Genomic DNA, 19,238 nt, shown 5'->3' with positions numbered 1-19,238 from the left:
AAAACAGAGAAAGCAAGAGAAGACTGGATTATTTCAGGACATAGCACCCCCCCCCACACACACACAGAAGACTGGAAACCATCAGCAATGCAGCCCAAGCTGGTCCACCTTTCAGACTAGCATGGCAAGATTTGCCTCCATACCTAGTGGAAGGTGTCGTATCACTTCACGAGTACTCAAAAACGCTTGCTTCATGGATGTACTAGGAGGAGAGAAGTGGTACAGGCTTCAATGCCTCCTGTCGCGGGCAAGGACAGCAACTCTCAAGAAGGAACAGGACTTAAGGAGCTACGACTGCTCAGGGTGGACAAAAGCAGCCAGACAGATCTTTCCCAAGCAACAAAAGGAAGCCAGTGATAACCTCCAAGAGGATCTGAAGGTTCATTGTGTGTGGTGCATGCGAGAGCGGGTGGGTTCCCAAAAGTCTTAATGGAACAGCTGAATGCAGCCAGTGCTGTGACTTGGCCTCCCCCTACTGGCAGAGACCAACAACAGAATTCCTCTGTTCCCATGAATGAAAAGGACGCACAAGGACTATTTTAAAAACGGCATTTAATTGGAACCTCCCCTCTCACTGCAGTTTTTACTCTTACACAAAAAGCAATTAAGAAAATGGTTGCAGGTGACCGAATGAAGCGTTATACACATACATCATTGTTAACAGAGATCACTCAATCTGGGGGTGGGACCACCCAAAACCACAAAATGCTCAGATGTGTTAAAAAAAAAAATAAGGACGAGATTCTAGGCAGGAGGATAAGAGACAAACGGATCTCAAAGTAGATGAAAGATGCCCTTCCCAATGCCTAATTCATCGTAACTACTCTATGGGAGGAGTTGGGGTGGACTTAAAGCCCTCAGCTTCTACAGTAGACACATCCTGAAAAATTCTACCTATTCTTGCTAAGGTGATCCAGAGAAAAACACTGGCACCCCAACCCCCCAAAATCAGCTATGGGGCATAAGTCTCAATTCCCCCAAAATAGAGAACTCTACAGAAATCCATTCATTTCTTCAACTCTACTGGCAGGCATTCAATGGTAGAGATGTACATGACTGTGGAAAACACGGTGTCTTTAAGATGCGATTAAAACCTAAGCCCAGCAAGGGAAAAAAATTAAATAAACAGAAGTTGCCATTCTGAGCTTGCAGGGCAAGTGAGAATACGTATTCACAACAACAACAAAAAAGAAAAAAAAAGTGGGCTTGCTGGCTCAAAGGCTGGACCTGGCAGTCTCAACTGGAGTTTTGCCCCAGCAAGTATATCCTACGAGTCCCTTGTTCTCACTGCAAACAGTTGGACAGTCCTTCCTTCAGAGGGAAGCTTAGGGCTAGCATCTTGACGGGTCAAATTATCGAAGTACACCAGTCAAAACAGGAATTTGAGAAAAAGTCACACACCCCTCTAAATACAGAGAAGGAGGGGAGACATCCCTCACATGCTCCAGGCTGGGCTCCAGAAAGATCCCCCTCCAATTTGAGGCTCCATATTGGAGAGAAAAACAGCTGTATAGAAAAACCATTCATCAGTTCTGTGGTGGCGGTGGTGGGGGAGCAGGGGGCATGCCAAATGGTGGCAAAGCCGGAACCCCCACCCCCATCATGGTGACGAAGTTAGAAGGGTCCATGGGAGGCGGAGGAGGGGGAGGGGCGTACATCATGCCCGCGGAGCCAGGCGGGGGTGGGGGAGGAGGCGGGGCCCCTGGTGGCAGCGGAGGCTGGACCCCTGGAGGCAAAGGCACCATGGAGGGGCTGCCTTGCATCTGCGGGGCCCCCGTAGAAGTTGCCGCCGCTGCCCCCTGCTGCTGCTGCTGCCATGGAGGGATGGCCCCGGTGCCAGCGCTCGTGGTGGTGGTGGTCGTCGTATCTAGGATTTAACATAGCACAAGGTCATTCCAGGAGGCTTAGATTCAGGGTCCCAAAACAGATGACCTTTTTCTAAAAGCTATGTCCAGGAAGAACATTCCCCCCCTCTCCAGATGACCAAGGAGATGGCTAGGAAAGGTGTCTTTTCCTTTGGCTATCCCTAGGGCATTTGGCCTACAAGCCAAGTACAGGCCTTGCAGCAAACATCAAATGGAAAACCAAGGAGTAGGTCGAGTACTGGAAAACTACTCCAGGGACAGAGGGGTGGGCCAGTTGAGGAGCTTGAGCCTGACCCTGCAGAAAGAGTCATGGAGCTGCAAGTCAAGCACAAAGGAGGAATTCTGGTCAGGTGTTGAAGACCAGGAAGAGGAAGTGGCTTCCTATTCCCAAGGGCAGCCCCATATGAGGAGGGTTGGGCCAGTAGCCATTAACTCACTGTCAGATTGCACAGAGGGTCGCAGAGGTACAAAATTAAAAAAAGTGCTCTTACTCACTTTGCTGCCATGGCAAGGGAGTGCTGCTGCTGGGAGGCGGGGGTGGAGGCTGCTGCTGCTGCTGCCATGGGGGGAGAGGACCAGAGGGAGGCGGGGGAGGCTGACCACTGGGTGGAGGGGGCGGTGGGGGCATCATACCCATCGGAGGCGGCATCATACCTGCAAGGCCAGACAGGCCATCAAGCTGATCCTGGGAATTGCCCTCCAACCCTTCACCCTGCGCTCTAAGTGACAACCCCGCTTAATGGAAAAACAAGCCTTTTACTCACCTTTTCCTTGGAGGCGATAGACCCCAGAGGCCACTGGCGCGTTGCCCAGGTACTGATCTTAAGGGAATGAGAGACCGCAGCCTTAGTGAGAGTTGGAACAGACTATCCTCACCAGTCCTGCCCACCCAGCCAGCCAACTGCCCTGTCCAGAAGTGGACTTGGCCACTTGGCTGAGAAACCCTCCCAATCGCAAACGACACTTTCTAAATTAGCCTGCAGTTGCATTCTGATTGGCCTTTCTCCATCCTTGCTGAGACTGCCAAAGGCTGGACTGTACTCACCCATGTGATGGGGACCTGGTGGGCCATGAGGATGTGGTCCCTGGTTCATTGGGGGATTGTGTGGCTGTATCCAAGGCGGGGGGCCATTTGGATTGTGCTGCATGGGATGACCACCATGTCCTCCCATGTTTGACATTGGGTGAGGGAAGTTGTGAGGCCCACCAGGTCCTGCAGGCCCCCCTCCTCCTCCTCCTCCGCCGCCGCCGCCACCTCCGCCTCCTCCTCCTCCACCACCACCATGCATACTGTGGAAGGGCCGATTTTCAGAAGGGCCAGAGTTCATCCATGGCGGGCGATTCTAAGCACAGACACACAAGAGTAGGGGAAGTCATTTCAGTTACACAAGAAAGACAAGCTGTGCGCTCTCTACACTAGAAATGCCCATATTCCATCCAATCCCAAGTGGCTGTTTTCTGAGAACACGACTACTGGCTGTTCCCACCTGTTCTGCTGGTAGCCTACCAGTTCATCCTCATTCTATTAAGGCATCCCTTCCCTTCTGAAAAAACAGACATTCTATTTCCTTGAATCCAATTTAGCCTAATGACACGGTTCCAAATAAGTTACTCACAGGAGGTGGCTGGTTATTTCCAGGCCCTGATGGTCTCGGGCCACTCGGCAGAGGTGGATTAGAAGGCCCTGAAGAAGACCCTACAGATGCTGGGACAGGGGCCTCTCCCAACTCAGCCATCAGAGATAAGTACTCTTTGTCCATGCGTGCTTTATCCTGAGCTGACTGGGGATCTCCGGGCCTGAAAGGAAGAATCCAGTTACCACATGACCTATTGCCGACACAACTCAGGACCCCAGAAATCATATAAGTAGTTCTCTCTCTCTCTCTCTCTCATACACACACACATGAAAGAAAGGAGAGGAAAGAAGGAAGCAGCAGCTTCTAAAATGATACTTTCCCACCTATTAACTACCCAAAAGAAATGTAAGGCTGCATCATGCTAATCCTCTGTACTTCACAGGGGAACAAGCAAGGCTAGCAGATGCTCACAACTTAAGAAAATGGGCACTTTTTCTGGAGCACAAGCAACACAACTGCAGGATGTTAACGGTGATGCTTACCGGGCAAACTTGCAGTCTGATGCAATGTGGCCTGCTCCTCCACACTTGGTGCACACTGTGGTGTTGGTAATGCTGCGAGTCTCTGTATTTTGCCATGGACGCAGAATCCTGAAGCGAAAGAGCAGTTAGGGCAGACTAATAATGCAGACGATTTCATTCGTACGTGGCACGACTGAGGCCCCCCAAATGCATACCTATTGTCATCTTCACGCAGTGTCCCATTGAGGCGGGCAAGCTCTCGCAGCTGCATTTTGCGCAGGTCGTTTTGGTCCTCTGGAGTTTCAATTCCTTGCTTCAAAATGTTTCGGATCTAGAAGACAGAAAAGATGCACGCTGCTGCATAGAAACATGTTTTACAGCCTTACAGCCTTTCCTGAGGTATGAGATTGCCATAGCAAGGAATAGTTTCTACGGCTGGATTTTACTTGCCACCATGAAGCTACTCTTTGAGGGAATCTGTTTCTCCATTCTCTTCCTCTGGAGGGGCCATGGCTCAGAGGCTCAGAGCACCTGCTTTGTCAGCAGAAGGTCCAAGGTTTAATCCCCACCATCTCCATCTTAAGAGGTAGGTGATGGGAAAGATCTCTTCTTGAGACCCTGTACAGCCACTGCCTGTCAACTGTACACAATACTGACCTTGATGGACCAAGGGTCTGATTCAGTGGAAGGCAGCTTTATTTTGCAAGTTCTGATTAAGCATGACTACTACGGGCTGTATCTCTCCTACTGCTGCCAAATCTCCCACCCACCCACCCACCCACCCACCAACAAACAAATGTTGGTTCTGAAGCAGTTTCTCTTCCCCTTAGGCAGACAGTATCCTTTAAAAAGAGAGTTCTATAGGGTACCTAATGAAAGCTGAAGCCCTGCCCTTAATTGCTTGTCGGGTGCAGAACCTTTTCATATTCCTCTTAGATCAGTAATATATGGTGAAAATAATGGAGAATCTTTGGAACTGCAGTTTCATACCATTCTAGCATGATTAAATAAAGGCATTTTTATATTCTGACAAAACAGGTAAGTCAGTATTAGGAAATAAACAAGTGGGGGAATTGCAAAGACTTGCAACCTGAAATGCTGCTCCCAGCTGAAACCATGCTGGATCAAAACTTTGGAGCAGGGTTCAAGGTATGAGCATAAAAGCTGGCGTATGTGATTAGCAAAGCAGTTATGAGGATAATGATCAACAGTTACTGGACCCTTGGATCAATAAAGCTTAGCCAGAGAAAAAGGTGAAACACAAAAGCTCCGCTGCCATGCAAACTTTTGGGTCCCTGATTAATCAAGAGACAGCTAGGCTATCAAGTTATGTGATTTTCCTCAGTACACTTGCAGTCACTGTCTAACCACTAGTTAGGGTCAGGAAGGGGTCATCCTGCAGCCCAAATTGCCTAGCAACCATCAGTGTGTTTTGTTTCCTCTTCAGTTGGCATACTGGCTCCTTCCCAGGAGTCCCTTAGAACAAGCTGCTCTGAAAGCTTCACGCTGTGGTCTGCCTTACTGCTGTGAATTGCACCAGACAGCTTTTTGGACCCTGTCTTTCTAGTAGCGACACAAGTACAGGGATCTGCTTTTACCTGTTCCACTGCTTTCTTCACATTCTCCATAGTGTTGGCAGTGACAAGCGCATGAAGGGGCTCATCCTCACCAGGCAGCATCTGGCCATCTTTCCGTCCCACCTTCCCTTCTTTCACAGATCCTTTGCCTCTGATCATGATCTTTGCATTGCACTCCTTCTCAATATTCTTCAATGTATTTCCTCTGGAAAGATAAAACCCAGTCCCAGGTGTTTAACTGAGGTCAGGCTATCAATGCTCTGAAATATGCCCCCCAAATGAGGAACTGCCCAGAATGAGAAAGCCTCAGGTTGCACATTTCTAATAATTACAAAACAGGTTCTTGGAGTGCACCTTGCATCACATTAAAGCTTAAACCAAGTTTTTTATTCATGAGAATAATACAGAAAAAGAACGAGGGGGAAACTGCCCCCCCGATAATTTGAATTATCTTCATTTTTATGTGAATTTAGCAAACATGAGTTTTTTCCTCTCAGACACTCCCCAAAATAAATACACGTTCTGCAACTTTTCTGTGGAACGGCCTGTCTTGCCATCTCTCGGCCTTCACAGGAGGAACACACATCCTTACCTGGGTCCAATCAGAAGCCCAACGAAGTTTATCTCAGGATATTCATCCTGTGGTATCATCACCTTATCGCTCACTCGGGTTGCTGGAGGCCTGGGAAAGATTAGACAGCGTCTATCAAGATCTGGTTGACACCCACCACAATGGCTGAGCTCACCACTGGCCTCAACCGGACAACCCTCTAGAGAAAGCCCACAACGGATGGGGAAACTCTGCGACTGGCAGGCACAGAAAAAGTCATGAGCACATGCCTCAGAGGTGGCAGAGCAGCAAGCTTGACCCCTTGCCTTACTTGTAATCAGCTGGCGGCTTGAAGTCTGGGTTGAGCGCCACCATCTCCGTTATCAGGTTGTGCCTCTCTTCCTCCAGCTTCTTGCGTGTACGAAACTCACGGGTGTTCAGGCGCTTCCCCTCGCTATTGTAAATTGGTTCAGGGGAAGGAGACCTGCAGAGGAACAATTTCCAGTGACTCCTCATAGATCTGAGCCCTAAAGGCCACTTATAAGTACAGGTTCCCCTCAACTCTAGCGCAATTTAGAAAAAAAATCAAAGAGACCACAGGAAAGGAAGGTGTAAATTCACTCATGCCCGTGAATGTCACACGGACAAGGTGGCTGTAGCAAACCATTGCCTGCTACCAGGATGGGGGGAAAAAAACTAGGGTGTTTTATTTTGGGAGAGGAGAGGTGTAGAGGGGGAAGCAGGGTCACACACAACCATGACAACAGCTCTGCCATGAGTGTGCCTGTTTTAAAAAAAGGGGGAGGGGGCAGGGAAGATGGAGAAAGTTGATTCACACAGAGAACAAACTTTCCAACTTCATTATTCCATGGAGCCAAACATTTAGGAAAGAACCCTGGTGCAAGAGGTAAATCAAAGAATTATTCAGGTTAACTCTGGAGTTTTTAACATCAGAAAAGTAACAAGACAGGTTAAGCTTCTCTCAGATTCTTCCTGGCAGTACGAGTTAAGTCTATTTCACTGGCACCACGTGGACGGGTCAAGGCTTCTGTCCTGGCTTTACCTCCACTTTGCTGGCTGCATCAAGGACGACTGAACCTGTTTACTGTGTTTAGAGGTTAGAGAAGTGGGCTCAGTGCAGGTTGGACAAGCCTGCCCTTCTCATGCCACAGTCTGGGTTGTAAACTACTAGAGACAGACCTGCTTTCTCCATGCAGTTTAGGTGCCCAGACAGCAGAGATACTAATGAACAAAAAGTTACAGCTAAAATTAAAAAGAGTCAGTTTGATTTTACCACAGCTGCACTTGCGGTAAAAAAGTCACACACCTAGAATTCTTTTTATATTTTATGGACCTTTTCCAAACATTGAAATAAAAATTTAAAGTTAGCTGCAAGAAGGGAAGAGATATTGATCATGTTATAAAAAATATACATCCTTGAAGTTATCAGAAATCTAAACCTTGGGTTTTAGGTAAACAATCTTTTCTTTCTAGCTGGTTAAAGGATTGATTAGAGCCAGTTGATCCCAATGTCTTCTCAGCTTGAAGTGAATAATCAATAAAGGAATATGAAATAAAAGGTCAGGAGTAATAATATCTAAATTACACCTCCATTTCTAGGACCTGAGAAGGCTTAAAGTCCCAATACAATGTGACCCATTCCCCCCACCTCCTTTTCATGCTTACTAGACATTTTAAGATACCCATCCTCTAGCTAGTAGGTTCTTTTAAACATAGACACGTATGATTAAACAGTAAGGAAAAAGTTTCACGCTGAATATATCTAACCATTTCATGCCTTGTGCAGTAAGAATTGCCCTTTAGCAAATAAATGACAAAACCCATTTTTGCAAAATGTTAAAGGTATCGGATCTTTTAACCAGTCTGGTCTCATTATAAGAAAAGAGTGTTCAATCAAACACGCTACAAATGCAGATAATACACCAGATTGCAGCCCTCCTCCTCTGTTCTGTGTTAACCTTCACATGAGAGAAACCTCATTGGTATATTAAAATTAAGAGCAACAGCCTCAATTTTTTTCTTATCCAGCACAGAACAAAGCACATAAATATAATCCCACCAAGAATAAGTCTACCTATCAAGATTAACCTAAAACCCCATATTGTGGTTGTAAGAAAGAGCCAAAAAGGCGTTTCTCAGCTGTTCTTTGAAGTCTAAAATGGACAATATGGTGCCTCGAGAAGTTGAGAACTTGCTTTTTTGATTGGGGTGGGTGAGTGGAGACTTCCATAGCTATTAGTAGCCTCACCACATTGATGCAAATAATTTCAGATGGGTTTAACAGAAGGAAAAAAGGGATTTTACAGTATTCCACTTTCAAGAGCAAGTACTGGCTTACAAGTTGTGCAACATGCTATAACACAACACATTCTTGTTTTCACCCTCTAAGAAATTAATGCTTACAAGCCAATTTTTTAAAAAAACACACACACAAAAGTTATTTTTGTTGGATGACACTGAAACCCAACAAAACCACAGGCACCCAATTCCGCACACAGCAGGTGCAGTATTGCCTGGGTCCCAGCTTCCCAGATATTGGCCAATGCTGTGTAGTAGCTGCTACCAAAGAAACTGGTTAGTACCCATCTGGTTTAAAAACCATGCTCAGCCACCCAATGGAAAGCACTGTAAAATCAGCGGTCAGAAAAAGATCCCAGGCTGCTCAGATTCAGTGACTGTGCTGAGGATTCCTTAGTGTGAACCTGTGAGAAAGACCTCTGGACACTTGCCCAAGACCAGCACTGAACAGGTTAAATTAGTTGGCCACCATGTTCCTTTTCTTAAAGTCAGGTTACTGATTATAACCTATAAGCTTAGAAATCCCACACCAAGAATGGAACCTCAACCCCTTTCTGGGTTCACCTTTCCCTAACAGTAAGGATCTCAGCTACCATCTCTGTCCAACCAGACCACTGAAGATATTGCATTAGGAAGAAATTTCATTGAACTGATATTACGATGCCACCAAAAATTTATTGAAAAAGGTAAAAAGTGTTACTGTCAGCTGGTTAAAACTGTTTCCCAACCTGTCCTCAGGGTTAGGGGGGATGCCCAGGTCTCCTGTGCGCAGTTTACGAGTCAGGTCTTCTATCTGCAGTTGCACTGGAAGAAACCAGGTTAGGAAAGAAAAAAGGATGGAAAAAAAGACAATGTTACCAAAAAACATCTCAAAACTCATAAACAAAGCATGAAGAACTGGAGAATTTTCAAGGGACGACTGATACGTCAACATAAAAATCAGGAGACCCCACAATGTTATGCCAGTCAAATACGTTCATCAGGAATCCAGAAAAGGCCCTCCTTGGTTCTACTTATTTCTAACAATCTTCAAAAAGAATTATTCATCAGGAAGCAAAGCATTCATTTGAAAGTTAGCAAAAACTGTCTAATCTTTTTAAGCCTGACCTCCAGGCTGCTGAAGAAAGCCACCCTTGACATGCTATAACTGATAGTGGACAGACTTCCAGCAGGAACACTGACATTCAAATTCTTGCTTTTTAAAACATCAGGATAAATCTTGTTTTGTTACAAGTGTGGGAGACTAAGTGAGAAAAGACTTCAAAATTGCACAATTCATAGCCAGTTTAGCAACAGTCCTCTTGTTCTGGAGACTGTGGATTATAAACCATGCTTCTGCATACATTTGTTACCTGTAGTTAACTGATAAGTCTAAAACTTGAAATACATTATCAAATGAAACCTTAGCATCCTTTAACTTGCTCATTATCCCATAATGAACAGAGACAACCAAGTAACGCAGCACTAATAGATGGCAAACACTCAGCAATTGATTCTTAGATCCAGAATAAAGTGTTTTGACTCTGGGTCATCCAAGAAAGCGCAAGTTAAGTAATAGCTGCCCACGCTGTAAACAACACCAACGCAGAGCAGCAAATGGTTTGGGGCACAACCTCTGAGTATTGTGTTTTGAAGTAGCATCATACAAGTCCCTATCATCTGATATTCTATTCTGAAGTTTGTGGTTTGCGGACTACAAGGCCAATCCGCGACTAAGCAAAGTTAAATCCACACCCACACCAATGCAGAAAAAAAATGTAATGTAGAACAGATTATATAGAAAAACATTTAACCATTTGGTACCATTAACACACCATCAGACAAGCTACACGGATTCTCAAAAATCTGCTCATAATTGAGAGTGCTCTGGCCTTTCTTAAAGGAAGGATACCCAGCAGCATTCAGACTGAACACTGAGCTTTCCACAAACTGCAGAGAAATTGGAGGAGATATCTTGCTTTATTTTATGCTAAGCTTTGAAACAGCATAATAACTGACCCCAGAGCTCAACAATTCCGAGAGCCACCCTGTCTTGCAGGGAGGAACTGGAGTAAGCTGGGACAGTTCTTGCTCACTTTGAGCAGAGAGATGGGTTGCTGCTGCCTATTCCAACCATTTAATGTGATACTCCCTCGAATCCTCTGGCACATACATCGAGCCAGTTGTTTGTGGAACAACTCTGTGACAGGAACAGCCCTGATTCTCTATTCAAGTTGTTATCTGCCCCACTCACCAACAGTTGTTATCTGCCCCTCTCCCCAGCAGCTTCTGTGCAAGGCTTGTTCTTTGCACCACCAAGGCAATGAGAACCATCACTGAGGAAGGGCAACCTCACCCCCTCTTGTAAGTACACTGAATACCACCTAGTAAACAGGCTATAAAAGTCATACATCACAAGAGCAGCCCCAGCCTTCCACCCTAGATGTTATAAGCCATCCTAAGGGTCTAAATGGTAGAATATAAGTCTCTGGTGCTATTTAAATTATCACCTGGGCCTCAGAAGAGCCAACTGTTTGAGGGAGTTGGTTTTAATGCTCTTTCTGCAACATTGTGTTTTTTTATACAGTACCGATTTCATTTCCAGTTAATGATACCAAATGTTAAGTTTCTGATTACACATATTATGGAATCCTCTCTGGTCACTGCAGTTATAACTTTGCCTAGTAGTGGTCTGGCTCAGCGTGGATCACCTCCGCCGCCTTTACTTAGTTCATTTTAGGATTGCAAGCTCCATCTTTGCTAGTGCAGTTAACTGAGCAAGAGGAACACTCATATCTTTGCATAGACTGAGAATTCTGATCTGATTCTATCCAACCACAGATGGAGCTGTTTCAGGTAAGAGTCAAACAGAGCTGCTCAACCACTGTGTTTCTAAAACCAACAACTCAACATCAGGAACTGCCTTCTTAAACACTGGTTTTCAAACTAATCATTCCCCCCTCCCCCAATTCTGTTCCCCATTCAACATAAACTGGTTCTCTTTAACTAGAGCCATGTTATTTTCTTTACAAGTATAAGCTCAAGATCAGGCGGTCTATCTTGATTAAGCTGAAATACTGCTATACCTACAAGAAGTCAAGTTAAGAGATAAGCTCCAAAATCCAAAGAAAATGCCCCTTTTCATTCATGTAAGAAGGCAGTACAGAGGACAAGATTGAGACCAGCTTCTCCAACCTACATTAAATGGTACACCTCTGCAATGCAGACATTTTGCTTGGACGAGATAAAAACAGCTCTGCACTACATAAAAACTGACTTTGGGATCTCGAAAGTAATCTTGTACCAGACTTTCAAGCAGCCAAACAGCTCTCAAGTAGTGCTATGGATAACTGAGAGTTCAATCAAAATTCTCAGTGGCTTATGCACAAGAAAAGAGTTAAAACTTAATTTTGCAACCCTGATGAAATAAACAGGTCTTGTGTAGAAAAAATAGCTTGCTTTAGCAAGGACTGCATCTGATAACGCATTAGAGCACACTAGGATATTTCTACCCAGACAATGGTCAATAGTCACAAATAAAACACACCACATTTCTTACACAAATTAAATGCCATTTTCATTTTCACATACAATACAATAACATTTGCCATTCCTCAGTTTTTACAGTTCCATCACTGTTAATTCCCACAGAAATAAGCAGTATCCCTTTCCCAGCAACCGTGTACAATGAGTACAGAGACCCAAGCTAACAGAATCCACCTGCAAGTACATGAAGATTTCAAAAAATAAACAAATCAGAAATTAGGAGATCTCCCCCTTGCTTTGAGTGGCATCAACAATCTTTACCACCATGCAAACTCAATTTAGATTTCAAAGAATTAGTGTAACAATATAAGAGAAAGTCAGAGGGAAACCATGGTTAGGTCACTTTATAATATTCCGCTGTGAAAGAGGTACTTGCTTTCGAACAATGCAGCTTGAAGGGACTCTTACAGTGTTCTCCGCTAGCAAGGAGTCTGTGAAGCTAACAAGAGACCCTGCTGATTACCGAGTTTACTGGCCAATTAAGTGAATGTCAGCAAGTTTTCACTTCCCAACACCTCAAAAGACATTAGCACTTCCACTGCGCCTGTGGAGGACACTGTTTCAGTCAAACAGGACAGGGAGCTGGGATGGAGCACAATCCACTCTGAGCAGAGACATGAACGTTATCTATTTTAAGTAACAAAAAGAAGGTCACAATATCCCAAGCCCTTGAAAGTACACATTTTAAATGCCTCAGACGTACAGCAGCCGAATACAGCTTCTGGATCAGTACCAACATGAACAAATAGAAAAGGAAAAGAACAAGAAGTTACCTATGTATGCCCTCTCTTGTTCACGTGTAAGCCCAGGGGGGATAACTGTGGGCATTCCGGGGATAACGGTCTTCTGGTCCATGGTGTCTTGGTTCCATCTGCTCCTCTTCCTCTTCTTATTAGGAAAATCTGCAAACAGATACGTTTCTTTATAGAACCAGTTCATGCACAACCATGTTTAGTAAGTGCTTTGCTTCTATGACACAATTAGTACAGTCAAAGGGCCAAATATTCTGATATTCACAAACCAGCAAAACTATCCCAGTGCTTCCCCAAAGCACACACGCACACAGTTGTGCTTCTCCCAGCTACAGAAGCAGACTCATAGCTCCTCTGGATTCTACTCTCATTTGACAGTATGCACTAAAAACAAATCATTTATTTCTTGATGACTACATACCATGTGCTGTTTCTAAGATGCACATTATGAAATGCACCACGGAGACGAGGATTATGCAAATTTCCTAAGCCACTGCTTGTTTTGCAGTTAACTATGAATAAAATTATCCATGCAAAGACACAACTGTATTAGCTTATCCCTAAAAAACAGGGCTCACGGTTAACTTTGGATCCACAAAGCAAACAAACAGCATGTTACAAGACAGGCTTAGTAGTCTTCACAAAGCGCTAAATATAAACAATCAACAGTTTCCTCTAATATAAAATACTGAATAAGGTAGCACTTTATCAACAAGAAAACAACAAGAACCCCCCTCCTCACAGGTACATTACCCCAAAGTACAAAGCAACTGTTACTGTATTTAGCTCCAGAGTAATGACTCTTTCAAATTCACTTCTTCTATTATGTCTATAGGTGGCAGCAAGCAGCATTCGATGACCATTCTCTAACATGGCTGCCTGTTCATTTCTCCAAATATACTGCCATATTCACTTATGTTGCTGGGTTACACCAGGAGAGCTGCAGAACTGTGTAGCATGACAGTTCCTCCAAGCAGAACATGCTCTCGGTAGAACTACAATGAACTCTGTTGGAGAACATTAAAATCCCCTTAATTAACTGCCCTTATAAGAAAAATTAAAAGGCAAGAGAAACAGTCAGTACAGGAGAGCAGCCTATCATCCATTTCCTGCTTCCACGGTTGTCTTATAACAAGAGTCATCATAGTATAGTGGTCAAAGCACTGAAATGGGGAGATCCAAGTTCAAATCCCTGTTTGCTGTGAAGCTCAGGAGATGAGCCCAGCCATTCTCTCAGACTAACCCCTCTCAGAAGAATGTCAGGAGGATATTATGGAGCTGTGAAGAACTACATATGCTGCCCTAAACTCCTTAATGTGCAAGCTAATTTTTTTTATTTGTTTAGAAAATGTATGCACCATGTCTTCAGAGACCTAAAGGCCACCTATTTTGTCCAAAGCCCATGCTCACGAGACATATGGCTCAACTCCTTTCACAGGCATCAATATGCTAAGCTAACTGGCTGCCTGTTCAAATTAAATAAATTCTGCCTCTCCAGATTATGCTGCAGTTCCACGCCTTTCCCACTTTCCTCAGTGATTTCCCTACCAAAGAGATGTCCTTTTAAAACTCAACCCCCTCAATTCCTTTCTGTTGTGGATATTATAGCTCTGTATAGACCTAGCAGTTTTTGGAAAGGGGTGTCATTTGCTTCCGTCACCCTCCTCACTCCAAAGGCTCATGAACACACCTGTTCTCTCTTCAATTCCCAAACACAAGAAAAAACATTGTTATAGCAAAAAAAGAAGCCCCATAGTACTTGAAAACCCACACATTTGCTGCAGCTCAAGCACCTTCAAAGGCAAAAAGGTCTTCCTTATCAGATAACAATGAGGCTGAATGAAAGCACCAAACATTATAAACATTCACAATCCACGGCATGTAGAATTCACAAAGAACCTGGTCAAACTATCAAGATGGTTAGTTTAAGGTTAGTTTAATTTTCCCGACATCTCATCTGATATGTTAACAAAATACCTCCCATGCATATAAGAAGCCTGAAAAAAACTTGGTATACATGTTTACAAGGCCAGTTAACACTATCTTAACTCCCTCACTTTCTCTTAAGGAGTTGGAGAAAAAAGGAAAGACAATATAATAAAATAGCTAAAACAAGACCATACAAACATTACACTTTACTAAAAAGGAGTGTATGATAAAAATACACGCCGATATACATATGCAGAAAATACGATAAAACTTGGCACTCTATATAGATCATACTTATAGTATGCCTATATATAAACAAAAAATGTGTTCTGTAAAAATAGACCCACTTCACTAGCTCATATTAGAAACCTTTCCAGCACTGATTCAAGCATCCCCACAAGGTGCCTCCATTCTAAGCTATATAAATGTAGAATATTGGGGCTAAGCTTATTCTGTGGCCCCTCTACTAAAAATATATATTTTATTTATAATACTTGGTTTCAACTAGATGGCAAACTGCCATCTAGTTGAAACTGCCTCTTTTCAGATTTTCCCAATAATCACATCATACATGAACCATGTGTACGCCACGCTTCAGTTTTTAGTTAAGAGTACAAAGAAAACAACCATGGGGGAGGGAAGACACACTTCTGATTCACCCAATCTTGAGAAACAAACGTGCAACAGCCGTTTTCAAATTCTTCTGGCAACCAGTTTCAGATAGTTAGCCATGCTAGTCTGTAGCAGAACAGCAGGATTTGAGTCCAGTGGCATCTTAGAGACTAACAAGATTTTAAGGGTACAAGTTATTGAAAGTCAGTGTTCTCCTGGTATCTCATGAAAGCAAGCAAGCAAAATATTTATTGTTGTAGTTGTCAGCTAATATCCCAACCCTACAGCACAGTTAACCCAAAATGTGTCATCTGTTGATTGTTCACTTTGTGATTTAGCAACTCTTCCAGTTTGGGCCCCTGTAACAACTTCAGAAGGTAAGCAGCTGATCAATTCCTTACCTACAGGCAAAGCCGCAGGGGAGGATATGGTGCCCCCAGAGATATTTAAGTTAAACTCTCAATGGTGGTGCCCAATTTTAGCCAGACTTTTTTCAGAAATTGACCATTCTTGTACCATCCCTTTTAACTGGAAACACAGTATTATAATTCCCATTTATAAAAAAGGTAATACAGGCAAGATCCTGCAAGAACAATTTGCTGGATATTTCCTCCAAATTATGCACTTGTCGTCTCTTGTTTAAATTGGAAGACTGGGCTAACTCAATAAATCTTTTTTTACTCTGAACAAGCAGGTTTCTGTAAGGACCACAGCACTATTGATCATTGCTTAACCTTGAAGGCTTTGATTCACAAATGCTCTAGCAATAGCAGAAGACATATCTCTTCAGCCTTTGACTCCATAGAGCGTTCAAGACAAATACTGATAAAAGACTCCTCAGGCTTTTGAGAGAACTATACTCTAACCTCTCAGTTATGGTAAAAGTGGGTCCGTATGGTTCTCTTATGGAGTCCATTCTGTTAAGAAAAGGTGTCAAACAAAGTTGCTTGCTGGACCCCTTTTTGTTTAATTTTTATATCTCGTGAAAGGACTCTAAAGTTTACATCTTGGGTATCTTGTTCGTCTCTAAGGTGCTACAGGACTCAAATCCTGCTGTTCTGCAACTACTGGACTTTTGGATTACACATGCAGTGCATCTCGTTTTTCGGACACCCTAAATAACGCCCCCCCCCATAGAAAACATGATCAGAAAATACAGAATTACTTTTTAACTTGATCTTGGCCAATCCCCCATCTCCCTTCAGTCCCCATCCTGCCTGGATGTTCTCCAAATGGGTCTCACAATTCGTTTCTCCTAGTCAAAAGGGCTCCCTATCCTACCTCTTTTCAATAAAAAAGTTGGTAGGCTGCAACCCGTAGGGAGGAAGGGGGAAAAAAAGTGTAACCAGTACAATTAACTGAACCCCCTAAAAATTACATTTTATGATTGAACTGTATGTTTAGCTATGATTTTAATGTAAACTTTAATTTAACTTTTAATGTTGTTATCCACTCGCAGGGAGAACGGATTAAAAATCAAATCAATCATTCACTCCTGGGAAGAAAGCCACTCAGTAGAATCTGCTACCGAATAAACCTATACCGAAACAGGAGGTCTGCAAACCGAGCCGACCGCCCCAACCCTAGGCAACACGTGACTCGTTGAACCCAAGCACGCGTCACATTCGCCGACGTGCCGAAACGCACACGTGTGCGCAGCCCTCGAGGTACTCGCCTTGATTGCCGGCCCCGGCCTGGCCACCGTCGTCCTGCTGGTGGAGGTGGTGGAGCTGCTGCTGCTCGAGGCCCAGCTGGGGGGGCGGCGGCGAGGGGAAGCGGTACTGGCCGTACTGGGGGGGTGGCTGCTGCTGCTGCGGCTGCTGGGCCTGCGGCGGAGGAGGCGGCGGCGGCTGGGGCTGCTGCGGAGGCGGCTGGGGCTGCTGCGGCGGGGGCGGCGGTGGGGGCGGCGGAGGAGGCGGCGGCGGCGGCAGCGCGGCGAAGGGGAAGGCGGCGGCCGCCATGAGGCTGGGAATGGCTGGCTGCGGCTGGGCCTGCGCGGGGCCCGGAGGCGGCGGAGGCGGCGGGCCCTGCATCACCAGTCCTGGAGGAGGAAGAGGATAGCCGGCCTTGCCCGGCGGCGGGGGCGGATGGAGCTTCCCCAGCGGCGTCGCGTTCGCCCCGGTCGCCATAGACGGGAAGAGGCGCTACTGCGCTTGATGGCGGCCACGACTTCGCGAACCTTCCACGCCAGAGGCTTGCCTCACAAAGGCGGTGGGCGCTTACTGGCCGAGTGCGCTGCCCGTCAAGCGCTTCCACGCCGCGCTATTGAACAGGCGCCACGTCATTCAGCCCAAACCAGACGACGATTGGATTAGAAGATAGTTCGGGGAATTAGATTGGTGCGAACTCATTGAGAGGGCGGGAAGGAAAACCATTGGGTCTCCTTGTTGTCGATCGGAGGAGAAGCGCTTGCATTGGTCGTCAAGTACGGCAGGCGGGAGAATAAACTGGAATTGACGTAGAGGGCGGGAAATAAGACGGAGGGTAGGGTCTTAAAGTCCAGGACCGAGTTCTAATTGGCTAGCTTTGACTGCGCCCTCGAATGGTAGCGATCATCTCGCTATTGGAAGACCGCAGTTTGATATAAAGAGGTCCGTGATAGACGTCAAAGAGAAGCTTATCTCCTATTGGACAGGCAGCAGTGAGGAGGTAAAGTTCTTTGATTGGCAGGGAACGAAGAGCAGGGTGTGAAGGAGTTAAGGGCCCCTGGAGTGGATTTCGACCCCTTTGCAGTGCAGGAAATTGTGAGAGCTGGGAGGCACCATAGCCTCTGGGAGAACTATGTCAATAACCGCCGTCGTCGCGCCTCTTCCCATCAGACTTTTAAAACTTTGCAGAAGAGCAAAACCAACTTTCTGTTAGGGCTGCCAACCTCCAGGTGGGGCCTGGTGATCTCCCGGAATTACGATTGATCGCCGGCTGAGAGAAATCAGTTCCCCTGGAGAAAATGCCTACTTTGGAGGGTGGACTCCCTCCGCAAGCTCTCCCAAACCTCCAGGAATTTCCCGATCCAGAGTTGGTAGTCCTATTTCCCCCCCTCTCACAGATGATAATTATAACAACATTCGATTTATATCATTGCAGGTTTTTTTTAAAAAAAATGCATTTATACTTTTAAATTGCATAAGTATGGCCAACAGCATAATTTGTTGTGCTTGGCATTATCTGACAAAGTCTGCTTTAACTTGAAAGCTTCACAACCTGGAAAATCCAGATTCAGAAGTACCTTAGAGAACCAACTAGATTTCTAAGGTATACGCTTGGAAATCTAGTTGGTCTTTAAGGCACCCACCTCTTGTTCTTCTACTGCAGACCAACATAGCTACCCACCTGGAACCAACCCTGGAAAATGCTGTTGGTCTTTAATGATGCTACTGGACTCAAATTGTGTTCTACTACAGGTTAACACAGCTATCCATAAATTATTTTCTTTGTATTTCTGAAATGGGGCTCTCCTGTTTTCTTCTGAAAAAGTGTGTGTGTTAGATGCTTCCAATTTATGGCGGCCATATGTATGAAAAACCTCCAAAACATTATTAACAGCCTTGTATTGTCGAAGGCTTTCACAGCCGGAGAACGATGGTTGTGGATTTTCCAGGCTGTATAGCTGTGGTCTTTGCATTGTAGCTCCTGATGTTTCGCCAGCAGCTGTGACTGGCATCTTCAGAGGTGTAGCACCAAAAGACAGAGATCTCTCAGTGTCACAGTGTGGAAAAGATGTCGGCAGGTAATTTATACCTACTCAGGATGGTGTAGATATTGTCATGGGCTGGGCCCCACCCAAGCTGGTAGCCCAGGTACTAACACGAAGCCAAGGAATGTTCAAGAGTCACAAGCCGAGTCCAGTCTGTAGTCAGAGCCCAAGGTAAACGCCAGGGGTGTGTCCAAGATCCAAAAAGCCAAGTCCAGTCCATAGGTCAGAGCACGAGGGTATCAAGGCAAGATGCAGGCAAGAGTGGGATGCAAGGTACCAGGAAGTGGTTGCAGGTAATTGACACGTTGCTTCCACGC

The 19,238-nt window shown here is 45.1% G+C and overlaps 1 protein-coding gene across 4 annotated transcripts; it reads right to left on the bottom strand.

The window, feature by feature from the left end:
• Window positions 1-535: 535 nt before the first annotated feature.
• Window positions 536-17,426, bottom strand: SF1 (splicing factor 1). Of its 4 annotated transcripts, none has more exons than XM_054990596.1 (13): window positions 16,903-17,426; window positions 12,708-12,836; window positions 9,138-9,213; window positions 6,422-6,574; window positions 6,133-6,222; window positions 5,562-5,745; window positions 4,179-4,294; window positions 3,985-4,092; window positions 3,482-3,662; window positions 2,911-3,208; window positions 2,630-2,686; window positions 2,357-2,519; window positions 536-1,867 (listed from the first exon to the last, which is right to left on the bottom strand). In XM_054990596.1, exons 1-13 carry the CDS (start codon window positions 17,354-17,356, stop codon window positions 1,615-1,617), a joined length of 2,262 nt encoding a protein of 753 aa, XP_054846571.1. In that variant the 5' UTR covers window positions 17,357-17,426; the 3' UTR covers window positions 536-1,614. The 4 variants fall into 4 exon arrangements, with proteins under 4 accessions (XP_054846571.1, XP_054846579.1, XP_054846562.1 ...); XM_054990604.1 differs by having other exon boundaries at window positions 2,361-2,519; window positions 2,630-2,681; XM_054990587.1 differs by having other exon boundaries at window positions 2,361-2,519; window positions 16,903-17,425.
• Window positions 17,427-19,238: the final 1,812 nt, after the last annotated feature.

The sequence above is a fragment of the Eublepharis macularius genome, chromosome 1 (genome assembly GCF_028583425.1).
Source record: "Eublepharis macularius isolate TG4126 chromosome 1, MPM_Emac_v1.0, whole genome shotgun sequence".
Taxonomy (NCBI): Eukaryota; Metazoa; Chordata; class Lepidosauria; order Squamata; family Eublepharidae; genus Eublepharis; species Eublepharis macularius.
Note: the sequence above shows the minus strand (reverse complement) of the source record. Positions and strands in the feature narration are given on the sequence as shown.